The following is a 23673-nucleotide window of genomic DNA, read 5'->3' on the forward strand; positions in this document are numbered from 1 at the left end:
GTCAGTTGGTTCAGTGACCTTGGAAATGATGCCTTATTGCTGAAGATTCTTGAGCTATGCCTTCAGGCAATCTCAGTGGAGCAGAGACTCGTGGTGGTGCGTGGACCACTGGCTTGGCATCAGGTCATAGCAGAATCTTGTATCGATACGGCAGCGTGCCCATCCCGTTGAACACATCTGGATACTGGGCGAGGATGTTGTCGATGCTGACCTGAAGATCCAAATGGAAGGACGTTGTGGTGTAAACCCTTTGAATGAGGTTCAGCTGCTTGCAGGTGTGCGCACCTAGTAGGGATACCCTGTCTGGCTTAACAATTTCGAAGCGTAACCGTGCTTGTGTGTGTCGGTTGGATACTTTCAGGTGGCAGGACCCCAGTGCTGTGATGGCATTCCCATTGTAATCCAGGATCTTACAGGCAGCTGGAAGGACCGTGGGGGCTTCTTAATTCTTTTAAAGTCCACCTGTGAGAGTAGGTTGGCAGAGGCATCTGTGTCTAGCTTGAACTGGATGGGGCAGTGGTTGACCTTCATCACTGCATGCCATTCGTCCTCGGAATCCACAGCTAGGATTGATGGGACTTGCGATGTGTCTGGTGTGGCATATTCACACTTTGTAATAATGCCCACACAGTAAGTGTTGTCCAGGTATTCATCATCTGGATCCGTTGCACTGCCGGTATCAGAATCTTGTAGGCAGTGTTGCACACTCCGGATGCGCCGTTGTCAGAATTGGGAATGCTGGCTCCTGGCTGGTGGTGCAGATCTGCACAAGGCTGCATAGTGGTTTGGTTTCCCACAGTTTCAACTGCGTCTGCCTCTTGCAGGGCAGTGTTTCTTTAAATGAGCGGTGCCACAGTTCGCACACGTCATCCGCTCAGTGCATTGTTGCGCATGCGCAGCATGGTTTAGATTATCATAGAATTTACAGTGCAGAAGGAGGCCATTCGGCCCATCGAGTCTGCACCGGCTCTTGGAAAGAGCACCCTACCCAAGGTCAACACCGCCACCCTATCCCCATAACCTAGTAACCCCACCCAACACTAAGGGCAATTTTGGACACTAAGGGCAATTTATCATGGCCAATCCACCTAACCTGCACATCTTTGGACTGTGGGAGGAAACCGGAGCACCCGGAGGAAACCCACGCACACACGGGGAGGATGTGCAGACTCCGCACAGACAGTGACCCAAGCCGGAATCGAACCTGGGACCCTGGAGCTGTGAAGCAATTGTGCTATCCACAAGGCTACCGTGCTGCCCACCATACTACCGTGGTTGTCGGACGTCTGCACCTGCACAGTGCGGGTTTCGACCGCTTCGTTATCACAATCGCATCGCGCATGCGCGGGACCCGGGAAGAGCGCGCAAAATGGCCGCTTTCGTCAATGTTGAGGTGCTGCATCCGGGAGATGGCCTGCACACTCTCCGCCTTGTGGGAGGCTAGTTTTTCACTTTCTGCCGTTTTGTACTGGGAATAATGAGTTTTAGTGTGCTCATGCACAGTGCATGTTTCAATCGCGACTGGCAGGGTTAGATGCTTGATCTTCAGTAACTGCTCCCGCAGAGGATCAGAGTGAACTCCAAAAACGATTTGGTCTCTGATCATGGAGTCAGTGATATCACCTAAGTTGCAGGATTGCGCTAGCAGTCTAAGGTTAGTTATATAGGAGTTGAAGGATTCGTCTTTACCTTGCAATCGCTGCTTGAATATGTAGCTCTCGAAGATTCTGTTGGAGTCCACCTCACAGTGGCTGTCAAATTTGTCCAAGATGGTCTGGTACTTTGTCTTGTCCTGGTCTTCGGCGAAGTGAAAGGAGTTAAATATTTCCACGGCATGATCACCTGCTGTGGTGAGAAGAGGAGCTATCTTCCGTGCATCAGACGCACCATTGAGGTCTGATGCTTTGATGTAAAGATCAAATTTCTGTTTGAATGTCCGCCCGTTGGCACTGAGATTGACGGTGGTCCTGAACTGGTGCGGAGCCTGTATCTTTTCCATTGTGTCGGTAAGCAGTCGCTGGTCTTCACGGATCTTGCTGAGTTGAACTAACTAGATTGAACAGACTCCTGGTATCATGGTGTGTTATGTAGTTTGGAATAACACAGACTGCCACTTGGTGCAGTTTTAAGTAAAAGATGATCCAGACTTTGAAATGAGTTCAATGTGTTTCTTGAACTATTAGCACAGTTCTCAATGAGTTCGACTCTCTGCTAATCTAATTGTAGTAACTCAGTCGAACTGAACCAGCCTGCTCTAAGCCACGTGCTGGGGTGTGATGCTGAAGATACACCCTGTCTCACTCTGCAGATGTTGGTCTGTGGAAAGAGGCGGGGTGTGAGTGCCTCATCCCTTTTATAGTGAGATACCACCCGAGTGTCCTGACTGCTCATTGGTCCTGTCCTATTCTAAGTGTTCATTAGGTGCATGTTTGCATATCATGACAAGAAGAACATATTTTATGATGCCTTTGCTAATTCTGTCATACAGATACATCTGGACAAACTGACTATTTCTGTCAGTCCGGCTGGAAACGATCTGATCTATGTTCAGTGCTTTGTTACAGTATGTCGCCATGATTGGGAAATTCCCTATCTCCATGAACTGTGTGGCCAGATGAACCAAAAGTTGGAAATAGTTGCCTCAGCAACATTAAGAGGCATTTTAGCTGCCAGCTTTTTAATAGGAGTTTGGTTAGTTTGAAGTTGAGGGATGTTGTGATTCACAAGGCTTAGGATGTCATTATGGTATGGGGTGGGATTAATGGATCAGCTCAACTTTTCCTGCCATCATTTTTGTATGGCCATATGTTTGTAAGCCTTTGGTTTATTATCAGTAAAATCTTGACAATAAAGTATCAGCCGAAAGAAACTCACAATTTCTGCTTCTTTGTAAAATATTTGTAAAAAGCTAAAGCCAAATTGTGGAGACATCTCATGATCAGGAGAGCACCAAAGTAATTATGTAGAAAACTAAAAACTAAAAGAATTGCAGCAATAATAGTCCAATGAGGTTCTGTTGTCAAAGTGAACCTAATGTTCATCTGCAATCTGCTTCTCCGGGCCTGATGTGTACACTTGTCAATAGACAGACAGGAACAATTATTCAAAGTGAATGAACAGAAGACAGTGATCAACAGCATCCAGTGAAAACCCGTGACAGGAGGTCGATGAAGATAATTTATCCAGGCAAGCCTGTTTAACTACTGCACAGAAGAATAAAGCATGAAGGATTCACCTTTGCTACCCTGGCACTGCAAATAAAATCATAAAAAGCAGATTCTTCAAATTTAGCTGCTCAGTAGAATTCTAGTAGATCTTAAGAGACAGTGTGCAACTACCAACTGGGGAAACATTTGATCCCTTATCTAAGGATTAACAGATACAGGTCTTTAACCTTAATGCTCCTGCCATTATGGTGAAAGGGCACTGATGAAAGCAAAGTGTAACAGCATGACAAATGTATGCTTGCATTCTTACTGCCGAGTATCAACTCAATGTTTTGTGACATGGTCTTATCTTGCCGACATATATCTGACAGACAAGAAAATTAGCAACATTTAGGTTCTCAGCATTTGAGAGTCAGGTGAAAAGAACTATGATGAAACTCTAATCCATCAAACAAAATTTAATGACTGAGGACTTTGCACATTCTGCACTAGCAATATTTTAGACCAAAACAGAGAAGCATTTTCAAATTATTCTGTAGAAACACTGTAACAATCTATCCAATGCTTTCTGAACAATCCCTTTGTCTTTATTTCCTATATTCATTCACTTAAATACACATATCATCCTTGCATTCCTGGTGGGTCAAATGCGGACAAAATCTGTCATATACCTCTGGAATCAGCTGCCCTTCCCCCTCCCTTCCACCCTCCCACTCTGCACAACCAGGTTATATAATGCTATTATAAATCACTGTTAACCATCATTAGGATTTCAGAACTAAAACTTTGTGTGAATCAATGGTCCTGTGTTTTTTGCAGGGTCACAAATCGCACACTTGAGGCAGGGTCAACATAGCAATTAAACATTTAATCAAAATGTGATATTTTCAGTATAAGGCACAAAAGGCATTCCATATTATCCATGTTTTCAGTTAAATTATAATAAATTCCTCAGTTTAATATTACATTGCAAAATATAAATGTACCATAGACTGGTTCTCCAACAAAGTATTTTGCACAATCGTAGCTAAACTAAAGGTGAACTTTGAAGGATATTTGTGTTATATATATTGCTGAAGTTGTGTAAATATGAACCTAATTAAATGGGATTCAAAAATTTGTGTTTCAACATACAAAGAAGTATCTTGAGAAATAACAAGATGACTTACCTGGAATTGGGATAATGGGAATGCTTTCATTAGGAACCACTCGTGGTGAACTGCTATCCTCCACATAGAAGTGTGCTGTTTGAAAACACTTTCTGAGGAGAAAATAAACAATATGCTTATTCTCTGGAAAACTATATGCATGGAAATTGTGGGTGCATGTAAATAAATCCCTGGTGCCCTGCCATTATTTATATTTGCTGTTTTTTGTTAGTCATTCAAAGGTTTCTGATGAGTCTTAGAAATAAGTAATCAGGGATTCAAATTACTGTTAATTTAAATTCTTTCCCTGCCCTTGGAAGTGCAGCAAAGGCAATATCCATTAGTTTCTAAACCTGACATAGTTACACACCTATCTTTTTTAAATTAAAGTTTGATAAAACATTATGTCTGTTATTTGGAGGCCACATGGAACAGTAATACAAAACTGAATTACAGCTGCTGAGAAAGAGAAATCAATAGATATGCTCCTAAATGGCCTGAGAAGCAGCCTGGGGCCCAAGGAGGATGAAAATATCACATCACAAAGGAGGATTCAAGCAAAACAGTTTCTGCCAGTAAAAGATGTGTGGAACCACAAACCTCCCAACATTTTACCTGTACTTGATGCAAAGTAACGAGCACAAATTGGTCATCACTGAGAAGGCACGGACAAGAAAATCACACAGAGCTGTGAACAGCCTTTGCATGGTGATGTTGACTGAAGCTGGACTCTAAAACTCCAGCGTCATTGCTCATCTGATTTAATGACTTTCCTTGGGCTGGAACTGAATATCAAATGAGCCTCCCTGTGCGCTTGTGACAGGAGGAGGGACTACTATGTTCATCAGGGGCTTCTAACAAAAGGATTATTATGCTGCAATGATGCCCTTAATAAACCGTTTGGGAGCACCAGCATGTAGCCCTAATGTTGCTGATTCCTGATTCATGTAAACTTACTGGTCTCACCCTGAAAAGAAGAAATACCCTTAATGTTTTTCCAATGCACTGTTCTGTTATAGAGTGATCTCACACTGTATAATTGCTGAGCAGTAATTACTGTCTGCTAATTAAGGCACTCACCATAACTCAACTACAGCGAAAGGCTTTGATTACTTGTGGGTGTCTTACTCTGTTTCATCATACAGAATATTAAAATATTTGGTTATCAGTGCTTAGAGGAATAAATGACACCAATTCCAAATATGGTTAATGTGACTGCCGTATTCTGAAAACTGCACAAATCATATTCAATTGCTTAATTTCTTCTTTTCATTTTTTTATTATTCATTCCTAGAATTTAGGCTATTTTGGTAATGTCCACATTTATTGCCCATCCCTAAATGTCCTTGAGAAGGAAGTGGTGAACCTCCAACTTGACCACTCCAGTCGGTATGGTGAAGCTACACAGCTCTGTTAGATAGGGAGTTCCAGGATGTTGACGATAAAGATGACATTTCCAAGTCAGGGTGACCTGTGACTTGGAGGGGAATTTGTAGGCGATGGTGTTCCCATGCACCTACTGCATTTGTTCTTCTAGATTCTTCTGTGAGGTAGAGTTTGGGAGTTTGGGAGATGCTGAAGAGGGGAGTTGCTATTGTGTAGCAATGCTGCACCAGTGTGGAGGAAGCCAATGTTTCAGCTGGTGGATAGTGGACCAGTCAAGTGGGCTGCATTGTTCTTGCATGTTGTTGAGATTCCTGTGTTGTTCGAGTTGCACTCATTCAGACAAGTGGGAAATATTCACATCGTGACAGTATCTGGAAGGTGCTGGAAAGGTATTAGGCAGTCTGGAGTCACATGCTACAAAATTTCCAACCCCATCTGTAGCCACAGTATTTATGTGGCTGTCCCAGTTAAGTTTCTGGTCAATGGTGATCCCCAGGATGTTGATGGTGGGGGATTTGATGATGGTAATGATGTTGAACATCAAGGGAAGCTGGTTATTTGCCAATTATTGGCACTGGGTGTTGTACAATTCTTGCTGCATGAGGGGAAAAAGCTGTTTAATTTATCTGAGGAGTTGTGAATAGTACTGAACATGGTACAATCATCAGCTAACATCGCCACTTCTGACCGTCTGTTGAATGGAAGGTCATTGTTGAATAGCTGATGATGGTTGGGCCTCGGACACTGCCCTGAGGAATGCCTGCAGAGGTGATCGATTCAGCATAGGCTGATAGTAATTAGCTAGATTGGATTTGTCCTGTAAATTTTTAATTTATTCTGACTTTTTAGAGTTGCAAACAAGCAAATGTAGTATTTATTTTGATTTAAAGCTTTTGAATTATAAACTTTTACAGGGTGAGTATCTAATTAATTGTGGCAATAATAATGTATTTACAGTTGTTATTTTCTAATATTGTGTTAGGAACTGGCAACATGAAAAATGACCATGAATGCAAGTTGTAACAATAACATAACTGAATTAGGATGTATTAGTAATATTACTTTAAAAAAAAGATTTGACTAGTCTTAAAAGCCAATTAAGTTCCAGTCATAGAAACAGATTTAGTTTTCAGCCAAGAAACTGGCCTCAAACAACTGGTGTAGGTTTACAATAAGGTCTGTTAAAAATAATTAGTGAAAGAACGTAAGTCCTCAGAATGTAAGGGTAAGGCATCAATTGTAACCCAGACCACTTGGCACGAGTGGGGCAGTTAAGTAGTTAAAGTATCAAAAATTGACACATTTCTGCTTTGGGCAGTTGACTGTCATTTTAATTGTTTAACTGGAAAGTGCACAAAAGGCATCATTCCACAGCAAGCGAGTGCCTCATAAAGAATTGCAAATCAATTTTACTGGGATCCTGATTTTATCTTAATTGGACCGGACCGCCGATCTGCCAGCCTGAGTAACACTGTGCAGGATTGGCCTCAGAAACTGACTGACATGACTGGAAACAGACTTTAAAGGGGCATCACTGCAGACATTCAGATCAGTAGCATCTGTGTATTGAGCTTGGAAATTGCTTCTTTCTTATTTTTGCCCCACTTACTTTTATCAGATCATAAGAGAGAAGAGCAGGAGTAGACCATTCTGTGATGAATGTAGTAATTGAGATATGTTGTATTTTATATCCGTTGCTGTAAGGTTTTTAAAAGCATGGGTTAAGGAATGTATTTGTTGCAGTAATATTATTAAAGAATCTCGGTTAGGTTATCGAGACTGTGCCTCTGCTAAAGCTGTAATTAAGGAGTCGTAAAAGGTGAGGTCATGATTTATTCCAACCAGTTACATGGTTACAGATAAATGACTAATGGAATTATGTTTTGATTGCTGGAGAGTCACTGGAATGTAGATAATTTATGGGGGAGTTGTGTTCAGTCCTAGCTAAACAGGTCATGGAATTTAGTGGGATACAGGTTATATATTAGGTCTGTCTGTAGTTTTGCAGTCTGTTATACGATTTTAAGTTGAACAGCAATTTTGCCAAATGCTGCTAGGTTGGCCAGAAGTGTACTGAATCTGTTATTGAAAGGAACTCTCTCCAAAAGGTTCCATATAGCTAAACAAGTAATATGTTTGATAATTTTATTTATAAGTTGCATTTGAATTATATTGGGTTGCTTAATTGGAGTTAGTAGCAGGTATAGATGATGAGCTCAAGTTTTTCCTTTTGTTTAAGAACTGTTTAACTGATAATTGTAAAGCTTTTTCTTTGATGCGAATGTGGTTGATTCTGTGTTAAAACTAAAGTTTTCTTTAACATAAAAGATTTAAAAAAAACTTTTTATTCAGGACATTTCATTTTATACACAAAACATAACTTTCCATCCAACATTCTACATTTATCATTATAAACATCCCATCCACCGTAACACCCCACATGCCCCATTTTATAACTATAAAACAAAACAAATCAGCCCCCTCACCCGCTGACGCTACCAACTCTTAACAAAGGAGTTAAACAGCCTCCATCTCGAGTAGAACTCCTCCTCTGAACCCTAATGTCAAACTTTATCTTCTCCAAATGTAAAAATTCCGACAGGTCACTCACTCACCCCGCTGCTCTTGGTAGCTGCGTAGCCCACCACCCTAACAAGATCCTACTCTAGGCTATCAGGGAAGCAAAGGCTAACACGTTATCTTCTCTCCCCTCCTGCATTCCCAGATTTTCCAATACCCCAAATATTGTCACTCATGGGCTCGAGGTCACCTTCATCCCCAAGATTTCGACATTGTCCCCAAAAACGACTCACAAAATCCTACCAATTTTGGACAGGACCAGAACATGTGTGTGTGGTTCGCAGGCCCCCTTAAACACCATTCGCATCTGTCCTCCACCTCCCCAAAGAACTCGTTCATGCGCGTCTTTGTGTGCTCTGTGCACCACTTTAAAATGAATTAAACTCAATCTCGCACATGGAAAGGTTGAGTTTATCCGACGCAAGGCCTCACACCAAACCCCCTTCAAATGCACCATCCAACTCTTCCTCTCACTTCCATTTTATCTCCTCCTTTGAGGCCCTCTCCCTCTCAATTGACTGACCATAAATATCTTTCCCTCCCTATCTCATCCTCAGATACTATCTTTTCAAGCAATAAAGCGGTCGGTAACTGCGGAAACGTGGCCAGCTCCTACCTCAAGAAATTCCTCAACTGCAAGAACCAGAAGCCAGTTCCCCCTCGGAAGCTGAAACTTCTCTACCAGTTCCATCAACTCTGCAAATGTAATTTCCACAATCAAGCCCCTAAACCCCTCTACCCCTCCCATTCCCAAACCCTGTATGTCGAATCCAACCCCACTGAAATAAATCTATGATTTCCGCAAATCTGCACGCACAGCGACATGCCCTACAGCTTAACATTTTGCCTAAACAGATTCCAAACTCTTAACCAGGCAACCACCACTGGACTAGTAGAGTATTTGGCTGGCAAGAACGGAAGCGGTGTCCTCAAACTTGACCCTATACACAAAGCTTCCTCCATCCGCCCTCAAACTGACCCGCCCTCTAAGACCCATTTCTGAACCTTCTCCACATTCACCGCCCATTAGTAGTTCATTAAATTCGACAAGTACAAACCCCCCAACCGCCTGTCCCTCTGGAAAAAGGCTCTCTGAATCAGAGGCATGTTACCTATCCATTGAAAATACCAAAATTATCCGTTTTACCCTCTCAAAAAAGGATTCATGCAGAAAATCGGGAGATTCTGGAAAATAAGTGAAAACTTCGGAAGGATGGTAATTTTCACGGTTTAAACCTGCCCAGCCAACGATAGCAGGAGAACATTCCACCTCTGTAAATCCTTCGTCAACACCTTTACCAAGTTGGCCACATTCACCTTGTGCAGTAGAACCCAGCTATGCACCACTCATATTCCCCAAATACCGAAAACTCGATCTGACAAACCGAAACGGCAACTTCTCCAAGCCCCTATCTTGTACCTGGGAACTTACCGGGAACACCTCACTTTTCTCCACATTTAGTTTACACCCCAAAAACGAACCAAATTGAGTCAACATCTCCATAATCCTACTCATACTAGAGATTGGACCGTCACATATAACAGCAAATCGTTCGCATATGGATACACTCGATGTTCCACACCATCTCTCTATTCCCCTCCACTTCGTCAACGGTTCAATCACCAATGCAAAAAACAATGGGGAAAGTGGACATCCCTGCCTTGTTCGCCTGTATAAAAAAAATACCCCAAAATTGTTTCATTCGTGCAAACACCAGTCTGTACAACAACCTAATCCAGCTAATGGACCCCGGTCCAAAACCAAATCGCCCCAGTACCTCGAAAAGATACTCCCATTCAACTTGGTCAAACGTCTTCTCTGCATCCGGGTAATATTATCACCTCCATATCTTGACCTGTCAGGGGCGTCATCACCACATTCAATAGCCTCCTAATATTGTACGACAATTGTCGCCCATTCACAAACCCTGTCTGGTCCTCATTTCCCACAATTACTGCATAGTTATTTTGTTGACTAAGCACTCACTGCTTATCATGTATAGTGTTATTCCTGCATTCCTTTGGAAGGAAGAAGCTGAGCAGCAGTGAAAGAATCCTCAGCAACCAAGACTATCAGCAGCAAGGCTGTTAGGAAACTGCGGATAAGGGGAACTCCTCATAGAAGGCCTTACCCAACCCATGAGGTGTGTAGTTTCTTGCAATAGAAGGCTACATTTCACCAACAAAGCTGTTGCTGAATTATATTGCCTCCTGTGACTACCTGCTGCCTAATGGACCAAGGGATCATGCTTTACCAGTGGCTGTCAAAGACACCATTATCCTTAACTATTTTGCTTCTGGCTCCCACCAGGGCAGCCTCGAGGACAGCTGCATCAAACAGTTCACCAAAGGTCTAACTGACAGAGAAAGCTGGTATATTACCTTCCCAAAGAACACCCATAACCAGAGAGCGAGACATCTGGGATTGCAGAAATGGCTGTCTTCCTTGTTCCTAGGGCATAAAATGTTGCACTCATGTAGCCATCAGAGTACCAGAGTACCAGAGCCACGAGTTTTAGTTGACAGGACAATGTACTCGTGTGTAATAGAAGTATAAAATATGTGTATGCCAATTTCACAGTCTGCTGCCACCACACCATCATCCTGCAACACTCATCCGTCCCACCACTTTACACCAGAGGATAGCAGCTTGTGGACAAGACATCACCTCCACAACCATGCTATGCTTGAACAACAGGCACAATGTGAGCAACAGAAATATCAAACAGCACAATGATCCCTCTATTTTTTCTGTATTCTGAGGCCTATTTGTTTCAATGAGCAATACCTTTAATTTATTTTGTTTTGCCATACGTATGCATTAGCTTAAAACAGGGCAACGTTTGAGGGTCTGGACATCCCTGCATGCTATAGGGAACATTAATAGAGCATTCCACTGGCATATTGAAGCAAAGGCTCAGCTGTTTTAATGAATCTATTGGCTCCCTACAATATGGCCCAGACAAAGGGAGCCACATCACGTTGGTCACTTGTGAACAAGGAAAAGGTCAGTGTGTATTTGGAATGAGAATGAGAGGTTGTATAGTGTCACCTTGTGATGGATGGTAAGAAAAGTGATGGAAAGCAGAGAATAGGTCGGAGTGCTGAGGGGGTTGGGGAATGAGAAGGACTGTTGGCAGATGTAACTGAAAGAAACAAAGAATGCAGAGTTGTACTCACCTTGTTATTCTCGTAAAGTAATTGACACTCTTAGAACATCAAATCCAGATCCAGAGGCTGATTTGTCTGGATCTGACCGCCTCTCTCTCGGTCTGGGGTGCTTCATTTTGGCACCTTCATACAGGGGAATGATGGCATTATGTAGTAATCTAATAACCAGTAATCCAGAGACGCAGGCTAATGCCCTGTGGGTCATGGGTTCAAATCCCGTCATGGCAGCTTGTGGACTTTAATTCAACTAATAAATCTGGAATATATCTCAGTAAGGGGGCAGAATTGTACACTCCCCTCAAGTTGGGCTCTGAGGCGGGGAGCATAAAATTGAATAGATCGGATTCCCACCTGCCCAAACAAGCAATTTCACACTTGGGCAGGCAGGACCTCAGCGGGAAACCCACCCATTCACTTCTTAAGACTACTTAATGGCTACTTAAGGGCCTTATCCCGCCCAGTCTCAATTTTTAGGCTGGCGGGATTAGGTGCAGGTTGGGTGGGAAAGTGGCATTACATTTTTTCCCTATCTAAGACAGGAAAGTGGGGGGAACCTCACTCAGAAGGCCCCCTTAGAGTTTGGGCCCGCTCCCCCTGAGACGTTAGAGCTCTGGGAACTCCTGATTGAGGGTGATTTAGAGATGTGGATCAGAAATTGTCTAGCTGAAAGAAGACAGAGGGTGGTGGTTGATGGGAAATGTTCAGAATGGAGTTCAGTTACAAGTGGAGTACCACAAGGATCTGTTCTGGGGCCGTTGCTGTTTGTCATTTTTATCAATGACCTAGAGGAAGGCGCAGAAGGGTGGGTGAGTAAATTTGCAGACGATACTAAAGTCGGTGGTGTTGTCGATAGTGTGGAAGGATGTAGCAGGTTACAGAGGGATATAGATAAGCTGCAGAGCTGGGCTGAGAGGTGGCAAATGGAGTTTAATGTAGAGAAGGGTGAGGTGATTCATTTTGGAAGGAATAACAGGAATGCGGAATATTTGGCTAATGGTAAAGTTCTTGAAAGTGTGGATGAGCAGAGGGATCTAGGTGTCCATGTACATAGATCCCTGAAAGTTGCCACCCAGGTTGATAGGGTTGTGAAGAAGGCCTATGGAGTGTTGGCCTTTATTGGTAGAGGGATTGAGTTCCGGAGTCGGGAGGTCATGTTGCAGCTGTACAGAACTCTGGTACGGCCGCATTTGGAGTATTGCATACAGTTCTGGTCACCGCATTATAGGAAAGACGTGGAGGCTTTGGAGCGGGTGCAGAGGAGATTTACCAGGATGTTGCCTGGTATGGAGGGAAAATCTTATGAGGAAAGGCTGATGGACTTGAGGTTGTTTTCGTTGGAGAGAAGAAGGTTAAGAGGAGACTTAATAGAGGCATACAAAATGATCAGGGGGTTGGATAGGGTGGACAGTGAGAGCCTTCTCCCGCGGATGGAAATGGCTGGCACGAGGGGACATAACTTTAAACTGAGGGGTAATAGATATAGGACAGAGGTCAGAAGTAGGTTCTTTACGCAAAGAGTAGTGAGGCCGTGGAATGCCCTACCTGCTACAGTAGTGAACTCGCCAACATTGAGGGCATTTAAAAGTTTATTGGATAAACATATGGATGATAATGGCATAGTGTAGGTTAGATGGCTTTTGTTTCGGTGCAACATCGTGGGCCGAAGGGCCTGTACTGCGCTGTATTGTTCTATGTTCTATGTTCCTCCGGGAACTCTCCCCCCGATAAACCTGATTGAACTAACTTCAAGGTCTGAAGTATCTTCCTGATCTAAGCTGCATCCAGTGGTAGATCAGTGTACCTGCACGACATGATACCAGGAGACTACTAATTTAAGGTGGCTTACCTCAGTCCGTTCCGTAACGACCAGCAAATGTATCCCTGCACCATGGAGAAGATTCAGGCTCCTCACCAGCTCAGGACCTCCGGCAATCTCAGTGCCAACTGGCGGATATTCAAGCAAAAGTTTCTGCTGTACATCGAAGCCTCAGACCTCAAGGGTGCGTCTGATGCAAGAAAGATCACGCTTCTCTTCTCAACAGCGGGTGATCAAGCCATCGAACTCTTCAACTCGTTTAACTTCACCGAAGGCTAGGACAAGACAAAGTTTCAGACCATCCTGGACAAGTTTGATAGTCACTGTGAAGTGGACACCAATGAAATCTTCGAGCACCACATATTCAAACAATGTCTTCAAGGTAAAGATGAATCTTTCAATGCCTTCTTAACTAGCCTCCGCCTGCTAGCGCTGTCCTGCAACTTTGGTGATATTGCTGACTCCATGATCAGGGACCAAATCGTGTTTGGAGTTCACTCTGATCCTCTGAGAGAGCAGCTCTTAAAAATCAAGCATATGACCCTGCCAGTTGCGATTGAAACATGTACAGTGCATGAGCACGCACAAAATCGGTGGCAGAAATCTAGGCAGTGAGTGTGCAGGCCATCTCCCGGATGCAGTGCCTCAGCATTGAAGACAGCGGCCATCTCGCGCGCTTTTCCCGGAGCCCCACGCATGCGCGATGCGAACGGGATAACAAAGCGGCCGACACCCACACTGAACAGGTGCAGACGTCTGCCGTCCGCACTGCGCATGTTCGACGACGTACACCGCATCACGATGCCGACGTCATGACCTGCCTGAACTGTGGCAACGCCCACTTAAAGGGACACTGCCCTGCAAGAGGCAGGCGATGTTTAAACTGCGGGAAGCCTGGACACTATGGAGCGTTGTGAAGGTCTGCAACACCAGTCAGGGGCCAGCATTCCCAATTCCGACGGCGGCACGTCCAGAATGTGCAACTACGATCACAGGATTCTGATCCTGGCAGTACAACGGATCCAGAGGACAAGTGCCTGCAGTCCGCCTACCGAGTGGGCATCATTACCACACGTGAACATGCCACACCTAACTCATCTCGCATCCAGTCCATCCTCGCTGTGGATTCGGAGGACGAATGGCATGTGGTGATGCAGGTCAACCGCTGCTCCATCCAGTTCAAGCTGGACACGGGTGCTGCTGCCAACCTCCTCTCACAGGCAGACTTCAAATGCATCAAGAAGCCCCCCAAGATTCTTCCAGCAGCCTGCCAGCTCCTGGACTGTAACGGTAATGCCATCACGGCACTGGGGTCCTGCCATCCACTCGTCTCCAACTGGACTACCCATGCACGGCTAAGGTTTGAAATTGTCAAGCCGGACAGGGCATCCCTACTGGGCGCGCATGTCTGCAAAAAGCTAAACCTGGTGCAGCGGGTTTATTCAGCGACATCCTCCAACGTGGATCTTCAAGCTGGCATTGTCGACATCCTCGCTCAGTATCCAGATGTGTTTGACGGGATGGGCACTTTGCCATATCGGTACAAGATCCTACTGCGACCTGATGCCAAGCCAGTGGTCCATGCACCATGCCGGGTCCTGGCTCCGCTGAAGGAGCGCCTGAAGGAACAGGTCAAGGAGCTGCAGCAGCAAGGGATCTATCCAGGGTAACTGAACCGACTGACTGGGTCAGCTCGATGGTGGTAGTTAAAAAACCCTCTGGAGACCTGCGCATCTGCATTGATCCCAAGGATCTCAACCAGAATATAATGCATGAACACTACCCCATCCCGAAGCGGGAGGAACTCACCAGTGAGATGGCACATGCACGTTTTTTCACGAAGTTAGATGCGTCACATGGATTCTAGCAAATCCAGCTGGATGAGTCCAGCAGAAGGCTCTGCACCTTCAACACACCGTTTGGCAGGTACTGCTATAACCATATGCCATTCGGCATCATTGATATTTCATTGCATCATGGAGTAGATGATGGAGGGCATCAAAGGGTTGTCGTGTGTACGTGGACGACGTCATCATATGGTCCATGACCCCTGAGGAGCATGTTTCCCGTCTCCAGCAGGTATTCCGCCGTGTCCACACCAATGGCCAGAAGCTGAACAGGGCCAAATGTTGCTTTGGCATGTCGACACTCATGTTCCTAGGAGACCAGATCTCTCAGCAGGGCGTGTGCCCCGACACAGACAAGGTCAAGGCCATCACAGCCATGAAGGTCCCGGAAGACAAAAAGGCGGTATTGCGCTTCCTGGGCATGGTCAATTTTCTGAGCAAGTTCATCCCAAACATGGCCTCACACACCACGGCCCTACGAAACATGGCAAAGAAGTCCACTGCCTTCGAGTGGAAGGCGGTCCATCAGGCAGAGTGGTTGGAGCTGAAAGCCAAGCTCACCACTGCACCCGTATTGCCATTTTTTGACCCAGACAGGGAAACAAAAATCTCGACAGATGTGAGCCAGGATGGCATCGGTGCGGTCCTGCTGCAACGCGATGACACTTCATCCTGGGCACCGGTTGCCTACGCATCAAGGGCAATGATGCCCACTGAACAAAGGTGTGCACAAATCGAGAAGGAATGCTTGGGCCTTCTCACTGGCATTCTCAAGGTTCACGACTATGTCTACGGACTGCCGACATTCACAGTCGAGACGGATCACAGGCCACTGGTTCACATTATCCACAAGGATATTAATGACATGACGCCTCGGTTGCAGCGCATCCTCCTCAAACTCGGAAGGTATGACTTTGACGTGTCTACACGCCTGGCAAGGAGCTCATCATTGCCGATACACTGTCCCGCTCCATCACCGTGCCTAGTGAACCACTGAATGTCATCCGGCAAATTGAGTCACAGATTGAGTCACAGGTGCAGCTGTGTGCTCGCACCCTCCCGGCATCTGATGAGAAGGTGATTTGTATCCGTGAGGAGACAGCCAAAGACCCCCTCTTGCAGCGTATTAAGCAACACCTAGCCAATGGCTGGCAAAAAGGGCAGTGCCCTCAATTTTTCAATGTAAAGGATGACCTGACGGTGGTTGATGGTATCCTCCTCAAACTGGACTGGATTGTAATTCCACACAGTCTCCAGAGCTTGGTGCTCCGTCAAATCGATGAGGGCCAGCTGAGTGTGGAAAAGTGCAGACGCAGAGCCAGGCAGGCTGTCTACTGGCCCGGGATCAGCCAGGACATCGCGAACATGGTCCTTGACTGTGCAACCTGTCAACGCTTCCAGCCAGCGCAGAGTAAGGAGACATTCAGCAGCATGAAATCGAAACCTCTCCGTGGTCCAAAGTTGGCATCGACCTCTTTCATGCAAATGGTCATGATTACATGTTAATTATTGATTACTTTTCCAATTACATTGAAGTTGTGAAGTTCTCAGACCTCACATCTCGGACCGTCATCAAGGCCTGTAAGGAGACGTTCTCCAGGCATGGTATCCCACTCACTGTCATGAGTGACAATGGCCCGTGCTTCAGCAGCAATGAATGATCTCTGTTCGCCCAGTCGTATCAGTTTAACCACGACACTCCCAGCCCACACTATCCACAGTCAAACGGAAAGGTTGAGAAAGGGGTGCACATAGTGAAGCAGCTCATCTGCAAGGCCACGGATTCTGCGTCTGACATTCACCTTGCGCTGCTTGCGTACAGGGCGACCCCACTGTCCACTGGCATGTCAGCGGCTCAACTCCTGATGAACAGGGACCTGCGAACGACACTTCCAGCCATACACGTGCCCAACCTGGATCACCTCCCGGTGCTGCAGAAGGTGCAGTAACTCCGAGGCCGGCAAAAACAGGGCTATGATGCTCATGCCACCGATTTGCACGTGTTATCCCCGTCAGACACTGTTCTGGTCAAGATCCCTGATGGAGGCTGGTCAGCTCCAGCTGTCGTTGTTCGACGGGCTGCCCCCCGCTCGTATGTTGTGCGTCTGGCTGATGGTTCTGTTGTGCGACGAAACAGACGGGCACTGCGCAAAGTTGCCTGCCCGCAACCACATTCTTCTCCGTTTCCTTCTGTTGTTTTGCCACCTCCTGAGACCTCGACTCACGAGGCCACCAGTCAGGCTTCAATCCTGCCCATCAAGGCGCTGTCATCCCCACCACCACCGCTCCGGCGGTCGACCAGGATCAGACGCAAGCCACAGAGACTGGACTTATGAACATTTGTTCTGTTTGCTATGTTCTGTGTTCTCGCATTAGACAGCTGTTTTCACATGTACATATGTTCACATCCACTGCATGTATGTTTGTTAATATTGGCCTATTCTTGTAAATACGTTCATATATGTCATCCAAACATAAAAAAAAGGGAGATGTCATGATATGCAGACACACACATAATGATATACAGACAAGCAGCTAATGGATACAGAGAACAGGACATGACCAATAAGCAGGCAGGACACTCAGGGGTGGGATCTGACTATAAAAGGCACGAGGCACTCACACTCCGGCTCTTTCCACTGATGAACATCTAGAGAGTCAGTCAAGGATGTTGTTACAATCTCACACCTCCACCACGTGGCTAAGAGCTAGTCTGGTTCCATCAGACAGGGTAACCACACTTAAGTTAGCAGAGAGTCGAACTCACAGAGAACTGTGCAAAATGTGCTATTTGTTCAATAAACCTGCTTGGACTAACTTCAAGGTCTGGAGTATCTTTCTGATCTAAGCTGCATCCAGTTGCAGCCAGTGTTAGACCAGTGTACCTAACACGACACCCGTCGTGGGACTTACCTTTTCAAAGGTACTGGGACTTAGTTCCAGGCAAAACGCTACAGTACCCCACTGCAGCACTGAGCCTGGCCAGGTTGAAGAGCTGACAACCAATCAGATTAGCTGACAGCTGTCATGGGCAGGAGTTCCTTCCAAAGGTGGATAAAAGTCCTGTCCACTGCCAATCAACGCTCAAGTGAACATTAAGTAGCAGGAATAGTTTGCGAGTTTGTGACTGTGCATTAGGCACCGACTCTTGGGGTGGCAAATATCGATCGATTGCCATCCTTAAAATCTTACCCGTAGTGACCATGAAGCTATGATCGATTGCCAGAAAAATAATCTGGTTCACTAATGTACTTTAGGGAAGGAAACCTGCCATCCTTACCTGGCCTACATGTGACTCCCGATCAAGAGCTATATTTGGTCCGAAATACATTTGGAACCCTCCAAAACTCTGATAGTTACCAAGCAAAAATTAGAAGGACTAAAACCAGCTTTAACTCCTAGATACGACGGAGTACCCAACTCCCCACTTAACCCGCTGATTACCTTTTGACTCGACCACCATGCCCCAACCACCTGATTACCCCTTGCCCCTGACTACCCCCTACCTGACTATCCCCAATATCTTCTTGACTATCCTCTCACCAACTTAACTGACACCCTGACCCCCCTCACCCACGCACCTGACACTCTGACTCCCTGCCCTACCAGTCTGCCACCCTGCCCCATCACCCACTTACATGCGATCCAACCTCTCATCCACTTATCTTACACACCTACCTTCTTTCCATTGCTTCTGAAAGTGGCTTTGGTACCTTTATACTTATTGGAATACGGCAGCTAGTGCTGTAAATAGGTGGCATGACTTGGCTTCCCCCAATATTCCTGCAGCACAATAAGGAGTCTGAGAACAGAGGCCCGATTTGGAAGTAGGGGCCAGAAATGTGGAGATTGAGGGCAGCACGGTGGCGCAGTGTGTTAACCCTGCTGCCTCACGGCGCCGAGGTCCCAGGTTCGATCCCGGCTCTGGGTCACTGTCTGTGTGGAGTTTGCACATTCTCCCCGTGCTTGAGTGGGTTTCGCACCCACAACCCAAAGATGTGCAGGGTAGGTGGATTAGCCACGCTAAATTGCCCCTTAATTGGAAAAATATAATTGGGTATTCTAAATTTGAATTTTAAAAAAAAAACATTATTAAAAAAAAGAAATGTGGAGATTGGTGCAAGGCAAATAAATAGGAATGGAGTGGCAATCCAACACTGACTGGCACTCCTTGGGAGATTCGGCCCATGATTAAATAACCCTAGGCCTGTTTTCTGTTGCAATGGGTGAGTTTCTAAATAATTTTCTCAACACTCACCCACCCAACATTCCTAAAGTTTGCATCAGACCTTGGCTGGACATAAGTGAGCTGAGCAATGGAAAGGAGGGAGGAATTTGCTGTTAATTTTTAAATTTGAATATGAATAGAATAAAAAATACTGAGAAAAAGATATTCAAGTTATTTTGTCAAAAAGGAACAGGTGAAGTTGATATTATATGCTGATTAACCCAATGCTAAACAACATCTATTTCCATTTTCACAACTTAGTTTGTATAAAATGAAAGCAACAAAGCTGTCCAATCCAGTTTTGAATTTTTAAAACATTAACAGTGTACCTGCACCAGATGTTATACAAATATTTCAGGTATGTTTCCAATAAAGATTAGATTCATTCACATGTTAGTCTATAATAAACATAGACGACAGTAAATTTAAAAACTAAAGGGTTAAACATGCTTTCAAGGAAAAATATAAAGTAGAATATTCTCCCAAGATCAGCAGCAGAAGCTGTTTAACTTGTATCTATAATGTAGGACTATAATTTAACCTTCATTTTCCAACACTAAATTTATGGCATAGTTTCCACAAACACCCCTTCTTATGCACAGAAACAATAAAGTGTATTCTGTATGCTAACTTCTAAAATCTAACATTTCTATACCTCTAGGTATCTCTTGAAATGTTCTTTTTCACTGAATTGCATTGTCTTACTATCCAGTATATATATCTTTTAATTTAGGGTACCCAAATAATTTTTTCCAACTGAGGGGCATTTTAACACTGCCAATCCACCTATCCTGCACATCTTTGGTTTGTGGGGGCGAAACCCACGCAAACACGGGGAGAATGTGCACACTCCACACGGACAGTGACCCAGAGCCTGGATCGTACCTGGGATAATGGTGCCGTGAAGCAACAATGCTAACCACTGCGCACCGTGCCGCCCATTCTACCCAGTTTATTTAAGGTCAATTTGCTTTATCCACTTTCCATCCATTTAGTATGAACAAATTTTAGTGAAGTAACAATTCATATTTGCCAGTGTGGAGACTATCAAATGTCAAACAGAATATAGATTAAACAAAGCAATACAACATTCCCTAAATCATAGGACCGATTTCTAATTATTCCAAAAATGGTGCCCTTATTATCCTCTGCATACATGACTGGTCACATCTTATGTAAGCTGTATAGATGATCATTGAATCCAGGGCAGGATTCTGTGATCCTGAGGCTAAGTGTTGATGCCGTCGTAAATGCCGTCGTGTTTCTCGACGGCGTCAACATGGCCTCAAGAGCAACAATTCTGACCCCTACAGGGGCCAGCACAGCACTGGAGCGACCCATGCCGCTCCAGCTGCCGATCCCCGGCGTCAGATGGGCGCCGCGGGCCTGCGCATGCCCAGTGGGGCCGGCGACAACGCGCCCATGAGCAGTGGGACTGGCGCGATTGCCGCGCATGCGCAGTGACTCCCTTCTCCGAGCCGGCCCCGAGTCACCATGGCATAGGGCTACAGGAGGCGGCGCAGAACGAAAGAGGCCCCCAGCCCGAGAGGCGGCCCGCTGATCGCGGGCCAGGCCAAAGTGGAGGCCCCCCCCCCCCGGGGTCGGACCCCCCTCCCCCCCCACCGGGCCGCCCCCAGATGCAGCCACGCTGAAAGTCCCGCTGGCTAAGAGCAGGTGTGGACGGCGCCGGCGGGACTCGTTTTTTTTAGCGTGGCCGCTCGGCATCTCCCGGACCGAGAATCGGGGGCGCCGGTCCCAGCGATTCTCCGCCGCGGCCCCGGGGTGAGAAAATCCCGCCCCTAATATCCGTGGCTCTTTGGGGTTTGGCTATCAAAGAGGTATGCATGCAAGCCTGTTATCAAGTGGTTGGTCAGCATTAACATGAAAATTAATGGTATGAGTTATAAATTGTACAGGTAAGAAAGGATGTCAAACTTTTCAAGAGCTTTAGAAAGACATATTGAGGATTGAAATTTACATGAAAGAATTGAATATCACAAAGGATATGGTGGCACAGTGGTTAGCACTGTTGCTTCACAGCTCCAGGATCCCAGGTTCGATTCCCAGCTTGGGTCACTGTCTGTGCTGAGTCTGCACGTTCTGCATGGGTTTCCTCCGGGTGCTCCGGTTTCCTCCCACAGTCCAAAGATGTGCAGGTTAGGTGGATTGGCCATGATAAATTGCCCTTAGTGTCCAAAAAGGTTAGCTGGGGTGACTGGGTTACGGGGATAGGGTGGAGGTGTGGGCTTAAGTAGGGGGCTCTTTACAAGGGCCAGTGCAGACTCGAAGGGCCGAATGACCTCCTTCTGCATTGTAAATTGTATGATTCTATGACTACAGAGTTCATGGACCTTTTGAGTAGTTCCATAAAGGCACCTCCCTTCTAGATCAAGGGAGATGAGTATTAGGAACGGAAATATAACCTGCCCTGCACAGAATGCCAGTGGAGTGCAACTTTGACAGTGGCTGTAAAGAAACTTAATGAGTGTCACAATAACAATCTTAAATTGTAAACTGATTACTTCTAATATTAATGAATTATCCTTTCACTCTAAATTTTAAAAAATGATTGGTTCATTTGACTCCTTGATAAAGTCCCTTTGGAGTATGACGGTTTCTGAGTTACTGTAACCAAGGTATCCTTTATGAAAAGAAACAACTGGGCTGAATAGCAAAGATACAGGATGCAAAGGAGTTCTGCTTGATTACCTTTGGTAATCTAGTGAAGTTTTCCCTCAGATGATTAAATAAACAGGGCATAGAGGTGAAGTGGATTTTTGACTAAGACCATGAAATGGAAGATTGCAATCTAGCCACAGTTAATCAAAGAAGCAAATATTTCAGTTATGATTACATTTCAGCAAACCAGCATTTGCTATTACCATGCTCTGATGATTGTGTGCCACAAAATGCTGAGCCCTCCAACCTACTCAACCTCACAAATATATTTTCTGAATTCTTTCACCCTCATTTCAAGTTTACCAGAAATATATACACAATTTAGTCCAATACTCAAAGGCTGCTAATATTCTACAAAATAATCCTCAGCCAAAATCATTAGCATTGCAATAAGCCCACAGATAGCTGCCCTCCAGCTTTCCTAAAGCAGAATGCCCAGTTTAATAAGCTTTCAACCAGAGTATTCATCCATATGGGACCAATATTGTCTAGGGTCTCATCAGCAAGTAGACAATGCAACTGCCACATATGGGGTAAAGGAAGTTACTGATGCAAATCACCAATAAAGAAAGATACATCTACATATTTCAACTGCAGACTAAATTCCAAATGTCTACTTAATCCCGTGAGTGTTCTTTGTGTGAAACTGGAAATGCAACAATGAAGCATGTAAAAGAAAACTCTTCAAAAATTAGATCAGAATTTTGATATGAAGAGGCAATAAAGCATTAGTCAATAGATTTATCTTTCAGTTTTTGTGACGTGTACAGCAGCAATAATATGCAACTGCTTCCTTCGTGGGATACTTTCTTGTACTATCTGTGCGTTGCAAATCAGTATAATCTATGCCTTACTTTGTTCAATTAAAACATACTTAGGAAACGGAGCACCACAAGCACATTCAAGCTAAACTGAATAGCATGTTACTGGGCATTGTTTCAGACAAATACTTTGCAGAAATTTGAAAAGATACTTTTGTTACTGTTCTGGGTGATTTCAGGGCATCTAATATGGTCAGAAGCTACCCAACCTGGTAACGCAACATGATGGCTCCTCTGCAGAAAACCAAGAAAATTTGCTCAGCAGTCCAAATAACAGGCTTACTACTCATTTTTTGTGAGCTCTTAAAAAAGACCTCTGTTTGGCTGTATCATGTTGAATGTGACTTGTACCTTCCCCAAGCAAACAATGCTGAAAACTTTTACGAATGTCTTTCAATGGGATATCTCCGTCAGCCTGGTTTTGTCTGATATTTGGCCATATTACAGCAAATTTTAAAGTCATCAAGCATATTAATTCTGAATCTTGGCTTGATTTTGCATTCCACTATTCACGAATCCTTATGCTGCTCTTGATCATGCATTTGCTTTGTTTGGCCCCTTGTTCTGCACTGTAACCGATCACTGTTTGTCGATGTACCATTTTTCAATGTACTCTGTCGATTATTCTTTTTTTTTGTCTACTATGTACGTACTGTGTACGTTCCCTTGGCCGCAGAAAAGTACTTTTTCACTGTACTTCGGAAATGTGACGATAAATCAAATCAAATTAACCAACATCCCCAAAACAAATGATCTTGTTATTATCTCATTGCTATACGCGCGACTTTGCTGCACAGAAATGAGCTGTCGTCATTCCCTACATTCCAATC

The 23673-nt window shown here is 44.9% G+C and overlaps 1 protein-coding gene across 5 annotated transcripts in view; it reads right to left on the reverse strand.

Annotated features, from left to right (window-relative positions):
• Positions 1-23673, reverse strand: part of LOC140388345 (receptor-type tyrosine-protein phosphatase gamma-like) — a 1184455-nt gene that overhangs the window by 146342 nt on the left and 1014440 nt on the right. For all 5 annotated transcript variants that reach the window (XM_072472367.1, XM_072472365.1, XM_072472362.1 and 2 more), the window contains one exon: positions 4337-4428. In XM_072472367.1, coding sequence (XP_072328468.1) covers positions 4337-4428 — 92 coding nt within the window. The remainder of the gene's footprint in view (positions 1-4336; positions 4429-23673) is intronic.

This window comes from Scyliorhinus torazame, chromosome 13, assembly GCF_047496885.1.
Source record: "Scyliorhinus torazame isolate Kashiwa2021f chromosome 13, sScyTor2.1, whole genome shotgun sequence".
Lineage (NCBI taxonomy): Eukaryota > Metazoa > Chordata > Chondrichthyes > Carcharhiniformes > Scyliorhinidae > Scyliorhinus > Scyliorhinus torazame.